Source organism: Trachypithecus francoisi, unplaced genomic scaffold (assembly GCF_009764315.1).
Source record: "Trachypithecus francoisi isolate TF-2019V2 unplaced genomic scaffold, Tfra_2.0 Lachesis_group12, whole genome shotgun sequence".
Classification (NCBI taxonomy): domain Eukaryota; kingdom Metazoa; phylum Chordata; class Mammalia; order Primates; family Cercopithecidae; genus Trachypithecus; species Trachypithecus francoisi.
This window is the reverse complement of record NW_022681457.1, coordinates 6,032,429-6,050,073: the sequence shown is the minus strand read 5'-3', so window position 1 is coordinate 6,050,073 and position 17,645 is coordinate 6,032,429. Positions and strand designations below refer to the sequence as shown.

General features: G+C 57.5%; 1 protein-coding gene across 3 annotated transcripts in view; it reads left to right on the top strand.

The window, feature by feature from the left end:
• SHANK1 (SH3 and multiple ankyrin repeat domains 1) overlaps positions 1-17,645 on the top strand; it is a 57,955-nt gene that overhangs the window by 15,059 nt on the left and 25,251 nt on the right. For all 3 annotated transcript variants that reach the window (XM_033224241.1, XM_033224240.1, XM_033224242.1), the window contains exons 9-18: positions 633-710; positions 967-1,033; positions 1,324-1,654; positions 2,504-2,697; positions 6,825-6,938; positions 7,117-7,192; positions 15,416-15,498; positions 15,727-15,851; positions 16,652-16,787; positions 17,039-17,119. In XM_033224241.1, the coding sequence (XP_033080132.1) occupies positions 633-710; positions 967-1,033; positions 1,324-1,654; positions 2,504-2,697; positions 6,825-6,938; positions 7,117-7,192; positions 15,416-15,498; positions 15,727-15,851; positions 16,652-16,787; positions 17,039-17,119 (1,285 nt within the window). The remainder of the gene's footprint in view (positions 1-632; positions 711-966; positions 1,034-1,323; positions 1,655-2,503; positions 2,698-6,824; positions 6,939-7,116; positions 7,193-15,415; positions 15,499-15,726; positions 15,852-16,651; positions 16,788-17,038; positions 17,120-17,645) is intronic.

The following is a 17,645-nucleotide window of genomic DNA, read 5'->3' as shown; positions in this document are numbered from 1 at the left end:
AAATACCTGACCTCAAGTGATCCGCTTGCCTTGACCTCCCAAAGTGCTGGGATTACAGGTGTGTGTCACCACACCTGGCTTTTTTTTTTTTTTTTCAGGGCGGAGGGGAGACAGGTCCGTGCTCTGTCACCCAGGCTTGATCTCAGCTCACTGCAGCCTCAAACTCCTGAGCTCAAGAGATTCTCCCACCTCAGCCTCCCAAGTATTTGGGACTCCAGGCACCCACCACCATGCCTGGCTAACTTCTGTTTATTTTTTTATAGAAATGGGGAGTGGCTCACTATGTCGCCCAAGCTGGTCTGGAACTTCTGCCTTGGCCTCCCAAAGTCTTAGGATTACAGGCTTGAGCCACCATGCCTGGCTATAGACATTTAAATTCTCTCTTGTTTTCATATGGCATCCTTGAAATCCAGTGTGTATTTCGCATGCATGGTGCATCTCCATTTGAGCCGTCCATGTTTAAACTCAAGTGCTCCTGGTCTGTACCTGGCAGGTGGCTGCTGTCCTGAGTGGTGCAGGTTTAGGGTGGAGTATTTATTCCTGAGGCTCTTAGCACAGTACCTGTATCCACTCATGGTGCCCTTAATGTTTTTTCTCTCTCTTTGTCCTGCGCCGCTGGCCATCACCCACAGGAGACCTGTGCCAGGATCCTCCTGTATCGAGGTGCCGACAAGGATGTGAAGAATAACAACGGACAGACGCCGTTCCAGGTCTGGGGCTGCAGTGGATGTACTGAAGTCTCCGGGGCTAAGGAAAGGGTGACAGTGACACCCAGTGGATAAGGAAGGGGACAATGGGGAAAGCAAGGAGACAGGCCGTGGAGGGGAGCGGGAAGAAGAGGGAGGGTGGCATTGTCAGGGTGGAAGGTTTGGGTCGGGCTGGGGACCTCAGTATGTTTCCTGCCCCCTCTCTGCTCCCTGGGCCACCCTGCCCCCCCGCCAACCCACCTCTACCCACTCCCTCCAGGTGGCAGTGATCGCTGGGAATTTTGAGCTGGGGGAGCTGATCAGAAACCATCGAGAACAGGATGTGGGTGAGTGACAGGGAGCTGGGGCTGCACAGAGAACCTGGGGCGGCTGGGGTTTCATGGTGGGATGGGGGAGTCGAGGTACCTGACTTGAGGGCCAGGATAGGATGGAGAAAACCCTAGAGGACCAAAAATGTCTGGGTGGTGGTTGGGGGAGCAATTCCAGGCCCCCCGCCCTTTCTCATCTCTGTCTTTCTCCCTCATGCCTCTCTCCCACCATCTCTTGCCCCCGCATGGCCCCCTGCTTGCCTTTTCTCCCCTAACATCTGCCCCCCGCCGCCACTGTGCCCTCTCAGTGCCCTTCCAGGAGTCCCCCAAGTATGCGGCCCGGCGACGGGGGCCCCCGGGCACAGGGCTGACAGTGCCCCCGGCGCTGCTGCGGGCCAACAGTGACACCAGCATGGCGCTGCCCGACTGGATGGTGTTCTCCGCCCCGGGGGCCTCGTCCTCTGGGGCCCCTGGCCCTACCTCAGGGTCCCAGGGCCAGTCGCAGCCCTCGGCCCCCACCGCCAAGCTCAGCAGCGGGACCCTCCGAAGTGCCAGCAGCCCCCGGGGTGCCAGGGCCCGCTCTCCATCCCGAGGGAGGCACCCTGAGGACGCCAAGAGGCAGCCCCGAGGCCGGCCCAGGTAGGGGAGGCAGCCCTGGCTCCACAGTCCCCAGCCCCGTCAAATCCCCTCCCCAGAGAGGTGGCTTCCCCCGAGGCCAGCTCAGCTGCCTTCCTCTGTAGGCCCTCATCCATCCAAGTCCCTAGTGTCACCGTGGGGTAAAGTAAGGGCCTTGGGAGCTACTGTCCCGACTCCACCCCCAGTGCACCACATGTTAGCTGGACATCTGCTCCACGACAGGGGCCCCAGGCAGAGGATACCCCAAAGAAACATGTGTCCCAACCCCTGAGGACAGAGAATGACAGGGTGAGGTGGAGGGAAGCCGAGCAGGAAGAGGATGGGGGTGGTGGCAGGGACTTGGGTGGGGGACAGAGAGGTCACTCTGGAGGGAGGATGAGGAGTGGGCGGGGGCATTCCGGGGTCAGCAGGCCTACGTGGCTAGAGGAGGGTGAGAAGGAGGTGGAGGCCAGCCAGGCGTGTCCCGAGGAAGTGGGGGAGAGGCTGGCAACGGCGGGCAGAGGAGTTGGACCTGACCCAGGAGGAAGCTGGGAGTCGCGGAAGGCTCGTGAGCGGAGGGATGACACAGTCCCAGCTCAGCCTCAGGAAGCTGAATCAGGCGGTGCGCACAGGACCGTGGGAGGGGGCAGAGCCGGAAGCCAGGAGGCAGGAGAGGGGGCTGGGGGGCAGCTGCGGGGAGGCAGAGGAGCCCCCAAATGCCCTCTTTCCTGGAGGACACCAGTGCTGGGAAAGTCCCTCCCCCCTCCCCCACCCTGATGCTCCGTCCTCTTCCCCCACCCAAGGACCCCTGTCCTCCCAGAGGTGTTCCCTCCCTCCACCCTCCCCTGCCTCTCATGCCCTCTGTGTACACAGCTCCAGCGGGACACCCCGGGAAGGGCCAGCCGGGGGCACGGGGGGCTCAGGGGGCCCCGGGGGCTCCCTGGGCAGCCGCGGGAGGCGGAGGAAGCTCTACTCAGCAGTACCCGGGCGCTCCTTCATGGCTGTGAAGTCGTACCAGGCCCAAGCCGAGGGGGAGATCTCCCTAAGCAAGGGCGAGAAGATCAAAGGTACCCAGGGTGGAAGCAGGGCCTGGGCTGGGCTGGGCTGTGGGGGCGATCAGGGAAAACGTGGAGCAGAGAGCAGACCATTCTCAGACACCCGGAGTATCTCAGACCTCAGAGAGCCCTGCGGCGCCCCTTGAGCTTTGAAGGAGCATGGAGTGTAGCTGAGTTGACCCTGTCAGGAGGCAGTGCTGAGGCAAAAGCAGTGAAGTGAGCCGTGTCCCATTGTGGGACACTGATGCCGTGTGCAGGGCATGGTTGGAACATCTCACCAAATCGTCTCATTAGACTCCTCATGGCCCTTTCTGGGGAGGGAGGTCATGGGCCCCATTGCATGGTTGAAGGAACAGAGCCTCACACAGGTGAAGCAACTTGCCCAAGGTCCCCAGTCCAAGCCCACAGTCCTTCCTGCCACCTGGTGCAGGGCGTGAGGCCGAGCAGCCTTAACTTTGCCTCCTGCATCTGCCCAGGGGTCCTCAACTGAGAGACGGGCAGGATCCTACTTCTAGGGCCCCGATGAGCTGGCACATGTAAGATGCTTGGTCATGGGGAGGGCTCCCAAAACAGTGGTTGCCGTTATCAGGGTTCACCTCCCTTTGGTTTCTCCACCTTCATTTGGAAAGTGGAGCCAGTCTCCCCTGCTTGTAGGCTTTGCAGGGCTGCTGACGTGTTCTTGGATAGAAGGATGCTTTAGAGACGACCATTTGCCGCAGGTGTGGCCGTTAATATGAGGCATTGGAAAAATTCTTTGCCAGACTCTAGGCTGCTCAGGAGCCGAGTGGCATAGAGGTTGAGAGCCTGGCAGCCTGGGTTCAAATCCTAGCCCCACCACTTCCTAGCTGGGTGACCTCAGCCAAGTGACTTCTCTGGGCCTCAGTTTCTTCATCTGTAAAATGAGACCCTCATGAGGATTAGAGGAGTCAGAGCATGTAAAGCACTTAGACTAATGTTTCCTACATAACAAGTGCCACTTAAGACCCATCACTTGGCCAGGCACGGTGGCTCACGCCTGTAATCCCAGCACTTTGGGAGGCCGAGGCAGATGGATCACCTGAGATCAGGAGTTCTAGACCAGCCTGGCCAACATGGTGAATCCCCATCTCTACTAAAAACACAAAAAATAAAAAATTAGCCGGGTGTGGTGGTGCACACCTGTAATCCCAGCTACTTGGGAGGCCAAGGCAGAATTGCTTGACCCCAGGAGGTGGAGGTTGCAGTGAGCTGAGATCACGCCACTGCACTCCTGCCTGACTGACAAGAGTGAAACTCCATCTCAAAAAAAAAAAAAAGAAAAAAAAGCCATCATTTTCTTAAGTGGCCCCTACTTTAGGCACTTAGAGGAGAGAGACCTGGGCCCCTGGATAAGTAGGGAGATCCTACCGTAGAAGGTCAACTTGAGTGAGGCCTTGAAGGGTATTCAGGGGTCAGAGCGTCAGGCGGGCTGTGTAACTGCATGTGTTACAAAGTCTCTCTTCCCATAGCCTGAGTTCCTGTAAGTGAGGTCATAAGTCATTGGTCTCTAGGTCTCTAGGGCTCAGTTTAATGACCCAGCACACAGGAGGCTTTAATGCACATATGTTGAATGAATGAATGAGTGAATGAATGATCAAATTCAGGAGCTACTGTGGAGGCCAGGTGCAGCTCCTTCAGGGGAAGCTGCCTGGGACATAGGCACGTGGGGTGGGAGGAGATGGGAGAAAAGAAGGGTGAGTTGAGGCCAGAAGTAAAGGACCTTCTGGGCAGGCAAGGACCATGGGCAGTATCTTGCTGAGCTACAAGCTCAATGCTTCTATGCAGGAAGAGAATACACTGCCTTCTGTTTTTATATCCTCATCTTCCATTAAGAGGGACTTAATTGCCTCAAAGCACGCCCACATCCACTATGTCACTGAGCTGCACACAACCCGATGAGGTAGCCGACTCCTGCTACTCTCAGAATCAAAGCCCAAAGTCTTAACCTGGCCTCCAAGCTGCCTGTCTGCCCACCTTGCCAACCTCATCTCATGCGACTCTTCCCTTTACCCACAAGGTTCCAGGGACCTCATCCTTCTCTCCAATCTTCCAGTGCCCCAAGCCCTCCCATCCCCCAATGCCCTGAGCCCTCCCATCCCCCAATGCCCCGAGCCCTCCCATCCCCCAATGCCCCAAGCCCTCCCATCCCCCAATGCCCCGAGCCCTCCAATCCCCCAGTGCCCTGAACCCTCCAATTCTCCAATGCCCCAAACCCTCTAATCTTCTAATGCCCCAATCCCTCCAATATCCCAAAGCCCCAAGCCCTCCATTCCCTCAATGGCCCAAGCCATCCAATCCTCCAGTACCCGAGCCCTCCAATTCCCCAGTGCCCCAACCCCTCCATTCCTCCAATGCCCCAAGCCTTCCAATCCTCCAATGCCCCGAGCCCCCAAGTCATCCAATGCTCCAAGCCCCCCAATCCTCCAATCTACCAACTCCTCCATTCCTCCAATGTCCCAAGCCTTCTTATATGCCAAACTCTTCAAACATGTTGTTCCTTCTGCCTGGAAAACTCTTCCATGCTCTCTTTGCCTCCCCAGCTCCTAGGATCCTTCAGGTCTCAGTCTATATGTCACACCTCAGGGACACCTCCTTGGACCCCTTTGCCATCTATAAGTTATATACTCCCATCTGGCTTCTCTCCAAACATTCTCTTATTGTCCCTTGAGCTCTGACCCCAACTTCCAATCTTGTAGTCACTTGTACAGTTATGCCTCTATTGGCGGCTGTTCTGGAAGCTCCTCAAAGGAAGGAAAAACATTGATTATATTCAACTGTGTCTACCCTGGTACCTGACTCGTGACTGGCACTAAATAAGTATTTTTTAAGTGAACAAATGATTGATTACGAGACCACCAAGCCAGGCATGGCAGCACCAGCCAAGAACCCAGTCCCCTTGACAACCCATCTCCTGCTCTCTTCCATGACTTTCAGCTTCCCCTCATTTAGTCTCCCCAGATGCTCTCAAGGGAGTCAGTTTATGGAGAGGAATACATCTGATGGCCCCAACTCAACCCCTAGCATAGCTGGAGTCATCTCCACGCAAGGGTATTTTCCACATTCACTTCAGCTTCTTTGTCTATAAAATGGAAAAACAGTTGTTACCTAGCTGGGTAGGCATAAGGGTTGAACGAGGAAGGAAACTATGTGAAGGGCTAAATGGGGGCAGAGTCATGAAAATTGCCAGAGAAATTGAAGACCATGTGTTTGCCACTGGTGTCCTTGTCATGCCCTGAAGCCCTTGCATGGAGAGGTAGCAGCACATGAGTGACTGAAAGCATGCCCTCTGGAAGCAGACTGAGCTGGTTCAAATCCAGATCTGTCAATTACTAGCCTTGTACCTTTAGCAAATGATCTTGGCTCTCCAAGCCTCAGAGTTCCCATCAGTAAAAGGGGGATAAAGGAAGTGGCCCCTCTTAGGGTTCTGGCCCAGGTGAGAGTTGGATAAACATTAGCTGTTCTTGTCATGCATCTCTGTTTTTCAGCAGCAGGCATGTAACAGGCAGTCTGTGATGTTCGCTAAATGGGGAAGCGGTGGGGCCTGGAGGGTGGGCAGGGGGGAAGTGGCTTCTGTTAGGGGAGAAGGAGAGAAGGAAAGAAGTGATTCTAATCTCTTCTCCATTCTAGAGCCAGGAGAGGCAAAGAGAGACAGAAAGAGGGGTCTGGGGACACAGGACTACACAGGACTAAAGATTAAGTAGCAAGGAGACTTTGGGAGGTGGCAGGGACAGTGATGGGAGGGTGAAGTAGAGCTTGTCCCCCCATCTGTGATCTAAGTCCACAGAGCCTAGGAGGATGAAAAGGAATTACACAACTGAGCTGTGACCAGTTACCAGGGGAGACAAGGACCAATTGTGGACCTGCCCCTAACCTAGGAAGACCATGTTATAGAACACAGTCCTCTTCCCCAGTGCCTCTGGTCCTCATGGGATCCAGAAGCTAGAATGCAAGAGTGATATGATTTGGGTCTCCCCCAAGCTCCTTGCTCCTTCCTCAGACGTTTATTAAGGATGCCGTTGGGCCGGGAACTGGTAACTGTGGGAAGGCTGTAAGTTGAGTGTGTTGGCAGTTGAGAGGTATAGAGACACAAAAATGTCTCTATGTCCCCGTTCCCCATCCAGTACTTAGCATCGGGGAAGGAGGCTTCTGGGAAGGCCAGGTCAAAGGTCGTGTTGGCTGGTTCCCGTCTGACTGCCTGGAAGAGGTGGCGAATCGCTCTCAGGAGAGTAAGCAAGGTAATGTGGAACCCCCAGCCGTGTTCAGTGGACCCTAGGATTCCCATGTCCATTCCTTTCCCTTCCTAATGGGGGTGGGGTACTGGGAGGTAGATGGGAAGACTTGGGCCAGGAGCTCTAGGGTTGGGCTTGTGGTTTCCAAAACAAGAGTCCAAGGTTGTCTGTTGTCCCCCTGCAGAAAGCCGCAGTGACAAGGCAAAGAGACTCTTCCGGCATTATACCGTGGGCTCCTACGACAGCTTTGATGCCCCAAGGTAAATGTCCTTACACCCTCGGGCAACCCCCTCACCCCAAGTTCCCTTCACAATGTATGCCTTTAAATATTTCCATCACCTCTAAGCCCCCTTTCTAATCTATTCCTTCTAAAGTTTGATCCAGGGGTGGGAGAAGCCAGAATTAGCTTCAGACAGCACAGTCCAACCCCAAACCATCTTCGGCAGCCACTAAGACTGCCCAGCTCTGGGGTAGCTAGAGACAACGGAGTGGTCAGGGCAGGGCGGGGATGTCTAGGGGGGCCGGGGCGCTCTTATGTCTGGCTGGCTGGAGGCCCTTGTCTCCTTCATGTGCCCCATCTCTGTGCAGTCACGTGCAGTGGGAATGTGTGTGTCCCATGCACCAGTGTGGGGAGGGTACTGTCAGGGCCGGGTGGGATGGGGGTGAGGAGAGAGGTGCACTGACACCTTTCCCCTCCCTGGCTGCTGGCTGACTTGCTTCGGAAGCTTAATGGATGGGATTGGCCCAGGGAGGTGAGAGGGGAGGGGCAGGGAGGGGATGGGGTCAGGAGGGGAAGGACGGGCTGCCTGGGGGGTGTATGAACGTGTGTGTGCACGACCAGAGCTGAGGTTTCCTGGTGTGTGAACGTGTGTCTCTGTAGGTGTGCATGACACGCATCTGTGTGCATGTGTGGCCTGGATGTACCTGTACCTATGCCCAGGGCTGGAGGGTCTGCCCTGCTCTGTATATACTGGTGCCTTTGTGGCTATGATTATGTGGGGCTGGCTCTGCACATCTGTGCTTCTCTGAATCTGTGGGCAAGCACTGCAGGGCATGTCAGTGAGTCTGCTCACACACATGGACAGGTGGGTCTCTGCACACATCTGTCCCTCTCTGTGCATGTCACTGTGCGTGTGCGCTCGCACATTAACGTGTGTGCATGCATGTGCGTCTGTCTGATTGATCTGAGATTCAGGACCTGGGATGTTGGGGGAGGGAAGGGCAGAGGAGGGGAGGATTCCAGGGCTTGGGCCTCCAGAAGGACAGGGTTGTGGGGGAGGGAGGGTCATAATTTGGTGTCTAAAATATGACACTCTCCTCCACTGCTCCCCCCAATCCAGGGAAGGGTCCCTTTGTGCGTAGCATCCTTCCATTAAATGTGTCCAAACCTACGTGTCTGTGTTCTGGCCAGTGGGGATGGGTCGGGGATGGGGGGGACAGAGAAATGGCAACATGGGGATAGAGGGTGGGGCTGGAGTGCCACCCTGCGCCCCGAGTGTCTGAGGCGCTTGACCCTTGTGCGTGTTTGCCTGGCACGTCTCCGGCTCTGGGCACCGGGTGAGTATTGGGGTACACCCCCCCACCCCGAGCTTCTATGTCAACCTCTGCTTCTTGTCTACCAGCCTCTCTCTGGGTCTCTCCTTGGCCTCCGTCCGTGGGGGTCACTTGCCCTACCAGCTGAATGGGGGTGGTCCCCGTCACCCTCAGCTTCCTTCCTCCTTCTACTCTGTCTTGTCAATGGGCTTCCTCCCCTACTCCTCCCTGCCTCTCGCTGGCTCCCACGTGCTCTCTGTGTGTGGTGCGTCGGAGCTTCCCCTCCTCCTGCCTCCCCGCTGCTCGCGGACCCTATCTGCGCTGGCCTGGCCTGTGCCGTGTGGTGCGCCCTGCAGCCAGGGCCCAACCCCGGCCTCCCTCCCGGAGCTTGGCGGTCCTTCGTGTGTCTCCCTTCCTGGCGTGTGCCGCCCCCTCCTCGCGCTGGCTCGGGGTCCACGCTGTCTCGGGGAGCTATGGTGGTGTGTTCGCCCCTCCGCCTGGGCTTCTCTGGTGGGGGAGGGGTGTTGCTCATGGCCTTGGGGCCCAGTCTGAATGTCCTGGCCTTTCTTGCCGACCGTGTCGAGGTGCGTTGCGTGTTGGTCTGTAGTGGTGGGCTGCGTGTCCCCGCCTGGGGCCTCTCTCACCCGCGGTGTCCCTGCCGGGGAAGCGGGGCTCCGTCCGCGCGTCTGTGCACGCGGCTGCGAGGCATCTTGTGTGATGTTGTGCCTCCCTCTCCCCGCGCTCTCTCGCTCTGCACCTGCGCGGGAGGGCTCTGGAGGGGGGAGGGGGGTTAAGGGGGGGCTCAGACCGGAAGTGCCTCCCCCTTCTCCTCCCCCCTCCAAGCCTCGCCCCTCCCCCTTCTCCCGCCAAAGGGGCCCCCGCGTTCCCCTCCCGGCCCCCTCCCCCCTGCCCGGCCCCCTCCGCCGCCCGGCGCAGGACGCCAAGGGGTTAAGCCTCGCGCCCGCCGCCCGCCTCCGGAGCTGTCCGCGGTGCTGAAGCCGGCGCCGTCCGCGGTCCTCGCGCTACCGCCGCGGCCCGACCCCGCGCCCCGCGCCCCCGCGCCCCCCGGCATGTGAGCCCCCGGCCCTGCCCTCCCTCCCGCGGGGGGGGGTGCGCGCCCCCTCCCCCTCCCCCTCCCGGCGCGGGTCAGCATGAGGCGGGGCCTGGGGGCCCGGACACGGGGGTTCGGCCGAGCGGGGACGGGGACGGGGACGCGGCGGCGGCGGCGGCGGCGGGGGCGGCCGGTACCGGGACCCGGGCCGGGGCTGGGGCCGCGGCCGCGATGGCTTTGTCTGCGGTCGGCGGCGGGGGTCTCGGGGGCGGCCCCGGTGGGAGCTCCCTGCCGCAGCCGCCCCCCGCGCTGTCCTCCAGCTGGCCAGCCCTGGGGCCCCGGCGGCGCAGCGTCTGGTACATCTACAGGTAACGGAGCGCGCCGCCCCCTGTTTTGCCGCCCGGCCGGCAGGCCCCGGCCCGCGGTGGGGACCCTCCCCCGCCGCTAACCCCCAGCCCCAGGGCCCTTCTCCTTCCCCCAACCCGCCCCTTCCCCTCCGCTCCTCTTCCCTTAACCTTCTCTCAGTCCCAAATCCCTTTCAGCCCCGCTCCATCTCCCTCCCTCGACCCCTCTCCCTGACCCTCCCCCCTAATACGCACTCGTCAGCCCTGGGAATCTTTTCCTCCACCCCCTCACAGGCCCTTCCAGGCCCCCCTCTGCTCTTCCCCCAAGACCTTCCTCCCAGCAGGCCCCCCAAACTGACCCCCCTCCAGAATTTGGAGCCCACTCGCCTTTCTGCCGCCCTTAGCGCCCCCACTCCCCGGAGCCCTCCCTGTGTGGAGCCACCGTGGCTTACCCGCATCCGCCTACATCCCAGGCCCCTGTCCCTCTGATCCCCACATCCCCACACCTCTTCACGTTGTTGGCAAGTCCCCCCATTCATACCCCTCTCTCCCATTCACAGTCATCCCCCCTCCATCACACACGCATCCCGCCCCCGGCTTCCCCTCCCCTCCTCTTTTTCCGCTGCGTGTCACTGTGCGACGGTTCGTGTGTCAGTGTGGCTGTGTCGATGTGCGTGTGTGTGACTGCCTGCAGCCGCGTGCGTGTGTGTGCGTGTGTGTGTGAGTGAGAGAGAGATGGAGAGATGGTGGGCTCCCAGCCCACCCCCCAACTGTGTCCATCTGTGTGTCCCTGTGTGACAGCGTCTGTCTCTGTATGACTTGGAGCGACAGCGAGGCTGTCTGGGACCGTGTGTGTGTGTGTGTGTGTGGTGTGTGGTGTGTGCTGGAGTGGGTCTGTCCCAGGGACTGCGGCTGTGCTTCCCAACACCCACCTTCCTGGGCCTGGCCTGCCCCTCCCCCACAGGTCCCTACTTCAAGGGTCCATCCTGTGTCTCCTCCCCATGTGCTCCTCCCCCTTGCCCCTTTGCCCCCGGGGGTCTGTGCAGGTCAGGGGCACTTGAGTCACTGGCTCTGCCCTCTGCCCATGTGGGGCACGTGTGCTGAGCCCCGTCTGAGCTGCATGGGGAGCCGCATCCGCTTGTGTGTGCCACTTCTGAGCATGGGGACGGGGGCTGGCGTCCCTGTGTGGGGCCTCTGGGCAGGCCGTGGACACGGGTACATGGGGAAGGGCTTGAGTGCGGGGTTGGGGGTGCGCCGTGCACAGCAGCAGGCTCTGGGCTGGCGGACCCTGGGTGTGTGAGAAGGACGTGGGGTGGGGAGGGGAGTGCTGGCCGCTGCAGTGCCCCTGTGTGTGGGATCCAGTGAACAAGAGCTGGCTGCTGAGCTCCGGAGGCCGCTCAGGGTTGCTGAGGGATGGCCTGGGGAAAAGCATTGTGTGAGCTCCTGCAGGGCAGGTAGTCAGCCAGAGGGAGCCTGAATGGGGTGCTGCGGGGGCAGCCAAGATGGGGGGCGAGGGGGAGGGGCTAGAGGGGTCTGGGTAGGAGGTGCAGGGTTGAGAACGGAACAGGGGAGAGTGGAGATGCTGAAGTGGGGGAGGGGTGGAGGCTGGAGCACGGAGGGTTCGGAGCAGAGAAATGGAGTGGGGAGGGAATTCGGGGAATGTGGGGAGGATTTGGGAGTGGGGATTTGGACAGTAGGGGGAGAATACCAAGAGGACGCAGGGAATGTAAATGAAACGCAGCTGCCAGTAAACGCAGGCGGGAGGGCTGTGGTGAAGTGAGTCGAGGGGGCAGAAATAGGTTTAGGTTTTCTGATGCAAAAGTGGGTACCTGGGAAGCATGAAAGGGACCAGAGGTGCTTTAGGGGAGCCAGTGAGGTTACTTACGGAGGTGCCAGAGGGTGCAGGAAGGATGAGGATAAAGGATGAGGGAGAGGTCGCAGGACGAGGGTGAGGAGGTCACAGAGGTCTGAGGAGGATGCTTTGGGGGAAAGGGGGGTAGGGTATGTCAAGGGACATGGGAAATGGGGGGATGGTTCCATGGGGTGTGAGGAGGGCTTGTGGGAGTCAGGGATGAGGAGGGTGGGTTAGGGCGATGTGGAACCTCAAGATGGCATGCAGGAGTAGGGAGTGAGGTGCAGAGAGGAGGGGTACACAGGAGTTGGGGAGAGGGAGTTTAGAGGTACATGGAGCTGTGGGAGCAAAAGAGCAGTTGGAAAGTCCAAGGAGACTGTGGTGGGATGAGGGCAACACCACCTATGTCCTAGCTGGGGATTGGGTGAGGAAGTCATGGAGCAGAGAGGGGAATGGAGCATGTGTAGGATAGGGGTTGGTTGAGAAGCAGGAACAGGGTGGGTCTGGATGTTGTTGGACCCCCTCCCCGCCCTAGATCACCACTGGCATATATACAGGTTACCTCTGGTGAATTCAGATCTTGGCTTTGACATTTTTTTAACTAGTGTCATCTTGAGCAAGTTATTTCTCTGTGCCTCAGTTTCCCCATCTATAAAATGGGAAGAATAACAGTCAAACCTTCCCTGGATTGTTGTGAAGACTAACTGAATACATAAATGGAAATATATAAATGCAAAGTGCTTGGAATCATGGCTGGCATTCAGCAATAATTCAATAAGCGTTCCTCGCCACGGTGTTACTGCCACACCCTGGGATAAACTCCAGGTGCTGCAGGGCCGAGCTCAGGGTGGATTCTGAGCAGACGGATATATGTGCTCAAGGTATTTCGGTGCTGTGGAGTGGAGGGTATTACCACTGCAGTTACCTGAGTATTCTCTTGGGTATTGTTGAAGAATGATACTCACTGTGTGACCTTGGACAAGTTACTTAACCTTTCTGTGCCTCTGTTTCCTCACCTATAAAGTGAAACTAGGGCTGGATGTGGTGACTCATGCCTGTAATCCCAACACTTTGGGAGACTGAGGTGGGAGGACTGTTTGAGTCTAGGAGTTCAAGACCAGCGTGGGAAAGATAGTGAGATCCCATCTCTATTAAAAAAAAAAAATTTTTTTTTAATTAGCTGGGCATGGTGGTAAGCACCTGTAGTCCTAGGTACTTGGGAGGCTGAAGTTGGAGGATCCTTTGAGCTCAGGAGTTTGAGGCTGCAGTGAGCTATGATTGTGCCACTGCACTCCAGCCTGGGCAAGAGAGTGAGACTCTGTCTCAAAAAATATAAATAAATACATAGATAATGTGGAACTGGCACTTATCCCTACCCCAGAGGCTGGTTATGAAAAGACAATTTAATGATCTATCTGTGAAGGGCTTCAGATACTGCCCAGCCCATGGCAAGTACTCCTTCTTGGCATATTGACATGGGAGTTTTATTGACTGTATTGGCTGACATTTGGGGAAGGCTTATGTATGGGGTATGAGGCTGATGAGGGGGCAAGAGAGAGATTCCAGAGGGCAGGGAGAAAGATGGAGGAAGGGAGGGGTTTGTGGTATGAGTGAAAGAAAAGTGAGGTTACCTCCAGTGAGGAAGGGTGCTGCTGGCTGCTAGGGGAGCCTGGAGACCTGGAAGAGATACAAGAGGAGGAGTAGGAAGGTGAGAATGAGGACATTACAGAATGCATGCATAGAAATAGGCAGCTCTGACCTCTGAGCCAATTTCCGGGTCCAGTTTCCTTGTCCACTCGCTGTTCCAGCCTTCTCGGCCCCTTTCCTACCTTCCCCTCTCCCTTTTCCTCCCTTCATTCACCCCTTTGAGCCCCTTCCCTCCTTCTCTGTCAACACCTCTCCATCCAGGGGAGGAAGACATGGCGGGTATGGTTGGATGAGTTTACTGGACTGTGATGAACTTTGAGCAAGGACTGTTGCTGGAGTATGTACATGTGAACATGTGTGGTGTTAGGTGCACTGAGGCGCCACAAGGAGGGTGGTGGCAGGAAGGGAGGACACATGCACGTCCAGAACCCTGTTGCCATGGTGCAAATGTATGGATTTTTATAAGGGGAGCCATGGGGGTCCTGGGAGCATACAGGGGTGCTTGTGGGGGTGGCACCCAAATACAGTGGAGCACAGTAAGTATTATTGGCATTTGCTGGGATGTATGTGTTCAGAGGGCGTGTTTTGGGAATACACTGAGATCCGAGTGAGGGGGAGTTATTATTGGAACATACTGGGATGTGTGGGGGTTGCCGAAACATACTGGAGTATTCGAGGAGGGCTGTTTTGCTGAATTTGTGGGGGCAGGTAATTGGGAGCATGCTTGGCTATGATTGGAGTGTATTAGGGCCACATGGATGTTACTGGGATCTGGGTATTATTGGAATACACTGGGATTGTGAGGGTGGGAGGTGGGATGGGCTTTAGACAGTGCTGAAGGAAGCAGGGCACAGCAGAGTGCACGTTCCAGTGACTCCTGGGTGTTCTTGGGTATTCTGAAGGCAGTGGGGATGCAGCCAGGGTGTCTGAGTATTCCTGCTGTAGACTGGGGGTGTTGGATCCTCTGGGAGTGGAATGGATGTGTATTCCTGAGGTGTACAGTGGTCATATCAGGGGTTTGGGGCTGTTTAAGTGAGCATTGAGATCCATGAACTGTATCTGAGTTTCATTGACATTTCCTGGGTACATTTGGTGGCTTTACTGGAAACTACCACCCATATTCATGGGTGCTTTGCATTTTACTATAATAGAATATGCTGACTGCATGCAGGAGCTCCATTTGAGATGCACCAGGGAATACAGAAGACAGTGCTGTCCACAGCGAGCTTTGCAGCAGTGGAAATGTTTTATATCTGTACTGTCCAATGTGGTGGCCACCAGCCACGTGCAGCTTCTGCACACTTGGAAATATGGCCACTGTGACTGAGGAATTGAATTTTTCCATTTGATTTTGATGAGCTTTCATAAAAACAGCCACATGACCCTAGTGGTCACCATATTGGGCAGTGCAGAATTAGCAATTTTACCCTGCGTAGGGTCCTTGGGAGGTGACATATGTATAAAGGAATTTTGAGGGGTATCATCAAAATACATGAATCCTCTTGACTTAACACCCTGACCTAAGGACATCAAGCAGATCGTATTGAGCACCTACTGTGTGCCAGGCACTGTGCAAAATACTAAATGTGTATTACCCCCACTGGACTCCCACTGCAACCCCATCAGGTAGGGTCTGTGATCGCCCTCCATTATAGATGGGGGAACTGAGGCACAAAAGGTTAAAGTTGTGGGCTCAAGGTCATAGGCAGGAAGTGACTAGCAGGGGCCCAAGCCGGGCTGTCTGGTAATCTGGAAGCTTTTCTCCCCATCCTCCCCACCGTGCCTGGCGCTGAATGGATGGGTGGATGGATGCATGGATGGATGAATGAGGAGGGAGTGGGAGACAGAGCATGCTGGCTCCAAGGGGGAAGCCCGTCAGGGCCGCTGCTAGCATACGCACACCGAGTGGGTGACAGAGATCCTAGGAGGTGCAATTAATAGCCCTGGAGCAGGGGTTCAGGTCTCTGGGTTGCCGGGTGGGGGACAGGCTCTGTGTGTCATGATCTCTTCTCTATTCCCCACCACAACCCCCCCATTTCTCCTGCCTCCCTGCCAGCGATTACATCATTAAGGAAAAGACAGTCTTGCTGCAGAAGAAGGACAGTGAGGGGTTTGGGTTCGTGCTCCGGGGGGCCAAGGGTGAGTGCCAGCCGGGGAGGGGATGGGAGAAGGGCTCTGTGACCCCAGAAGCAGGGCTGGAAAGGGGGGCTGGAAAGGGAAAGGGACCCCAGCCCGCCCACCACCCCACCCCGGGATGCTGGTCCCTCAGCTGCGGTGAGGCCTCTGTGACTTGGGTCTGAGCCCCATCCCCTGCTCGGCCTCTCCACCCCCTCCCCTCCGACCCCGCCGGCTCCTCCCTGTCTGCAGCGCAGACCCCCATCGAGGAGTTCACCCCCACCCCGGCCTTCCCGGCGCTGCAGTATCTGGAGTCGGTGGACGAGGGTGGCGTGGCATGGCGAGCTGGACTGCGAATGGGAGATTTCCTCATCGAGGTCAGTCCAGGCCCCCTCTCTTCCCTGGGACCCTGTGACAAGTTTCCAGACGCCCTCATGATCCACACCAGGATCTGGCTGCCCACTTTTATTCTCCTTTAGCACCAGGATTCCCAGCCCCCTGCCCACCCTCCAGCCAGCCTCTACTTTCCCCAGTGACTCCATCCAAAGGCCTCTGAGGCATCTCAAAAGAGTGACACAGAGCTGTCCCCAACACATACACAATACCAGGGGATGGCCAGGCACAGTGGCTCACGCCTGTAATCCCAGTGCTTTGGGAGGCTGAAGCAGGTGGATTGCTTGTACTCAGGGGTTTGAGACCTGCCTGGGCAACATAGCAAGACCCTGGCTCTTAAAAAAAAAAAAAATTAGCTGGTGCTGTGTACCTGAGGCCTCAGCTTCCTGACTCAGGAGGCTGAGGTGGGAGGATTGCTTGAACCTAGGAAGTCGAGGTTGCAGTGAGCCATGATTGTGCCACTGCACCCCAACCTGGGTGACAGAGAGAGACCTTATATTTTACAAATAAATAAATAAATAAATAAATAAATAAATACTGGGGACAAGGAGGGAGGGGGAAGTGAATAGGGTAGGCTGAGCCTCATCCCCAACCCTGGGGCCAGGGAGGGTGGGAAAGGGGGCTTGCCCAGGGAGGCGGTAGTATGAAGGGTCAGAGGGAGGGGAACGTGGCCCAGAGGGCCATGGACAGGGCAGCGCAGGAGCCATCCTTGTTGGGGTCTCTGAGGCTGCAAGCACCCCTCCCCTCATCTACTCTGTGTGATCTGGGGGTGTCTGTGCCACAGGTGAATGGGCAGAATGTGGTGAAGGTCGGCCACCGACAGGTGGTGAACATGATCCGCCAAGGAGGCAACACGCTGATGGTGAAGGTGGTGATGGTCACCAGGCACCCGGACATGGATGAGGCAGTGCACAAGAAAGGTGCTCCTGCGGCCGCTCTCGCAGCCACCCCACTGCCACCAGGCTCAGCCCCGCCGGGCTGGTTGCTGCTGCCCAAGGCCTTCTGTTCCCTAGCATTACTTCTCCATGACCCTTGTGGGGAGAAACTGAGGCAGGGAGGGCTCAGCACGCTGGCATCGGCTATTCTCTGAGCCCTGGGAGCCCTGTGGTGGCAGAGGGTGGTGGGGGCGTGTCCCCCATGATACTGATGCCTCCCCTCATCACCTTTCCAGCACCCCAGCAGGCCAAGCGGCTGCCGCCCCCAACCATCTCCCTGCGTTCCAAATCTATGACCTCAGAGCTGGAGGAGATGGGTGAGCCTGCGGGGCTGCTGAGGCCAGGGGGCCGGGGGGGGCGGGGGGAGAGGGGAAGGAGGGCTGGACCATCCCTCGAGTTCGTTAGTGTTGTTAGTGACCAGGGGTCCTTGTCCTCATCCTGTCCCCAGTCCATGGGTCGGACTCTGGCCTGTGTGTGTGTCTCTGGGAAGGGGTGTCTGAGAGACGACTCTCCTCTGTGCTCTTGTATCTGTTTCTCTGTTGGGGTCTCTCTCAGGGTCTGTATGTACCCTCTCTGCGGGTCTCTCTGTCTCCTTCCTTCTGTCCCACCTCACCCTCAAGCCCCATTCAACATCTCTCCCTCCACCAGCTCCCCCCAACCCCCAATAACAGAGAAAAGCGAGCCCCTCCCTCCAGACGAGGCCGAGTGGACCTGGGGGTCCCATTTCCCCTGACAGGGGGCTGGTCGGACAGCTGACCGCCCCGGGGCCCCGAGGGAGGTGGGCTTCCAGAGAGGGGGCCCCTCTCCTTCCCTTGACGTCCTAACTCTTGGCTCCTCTACTGC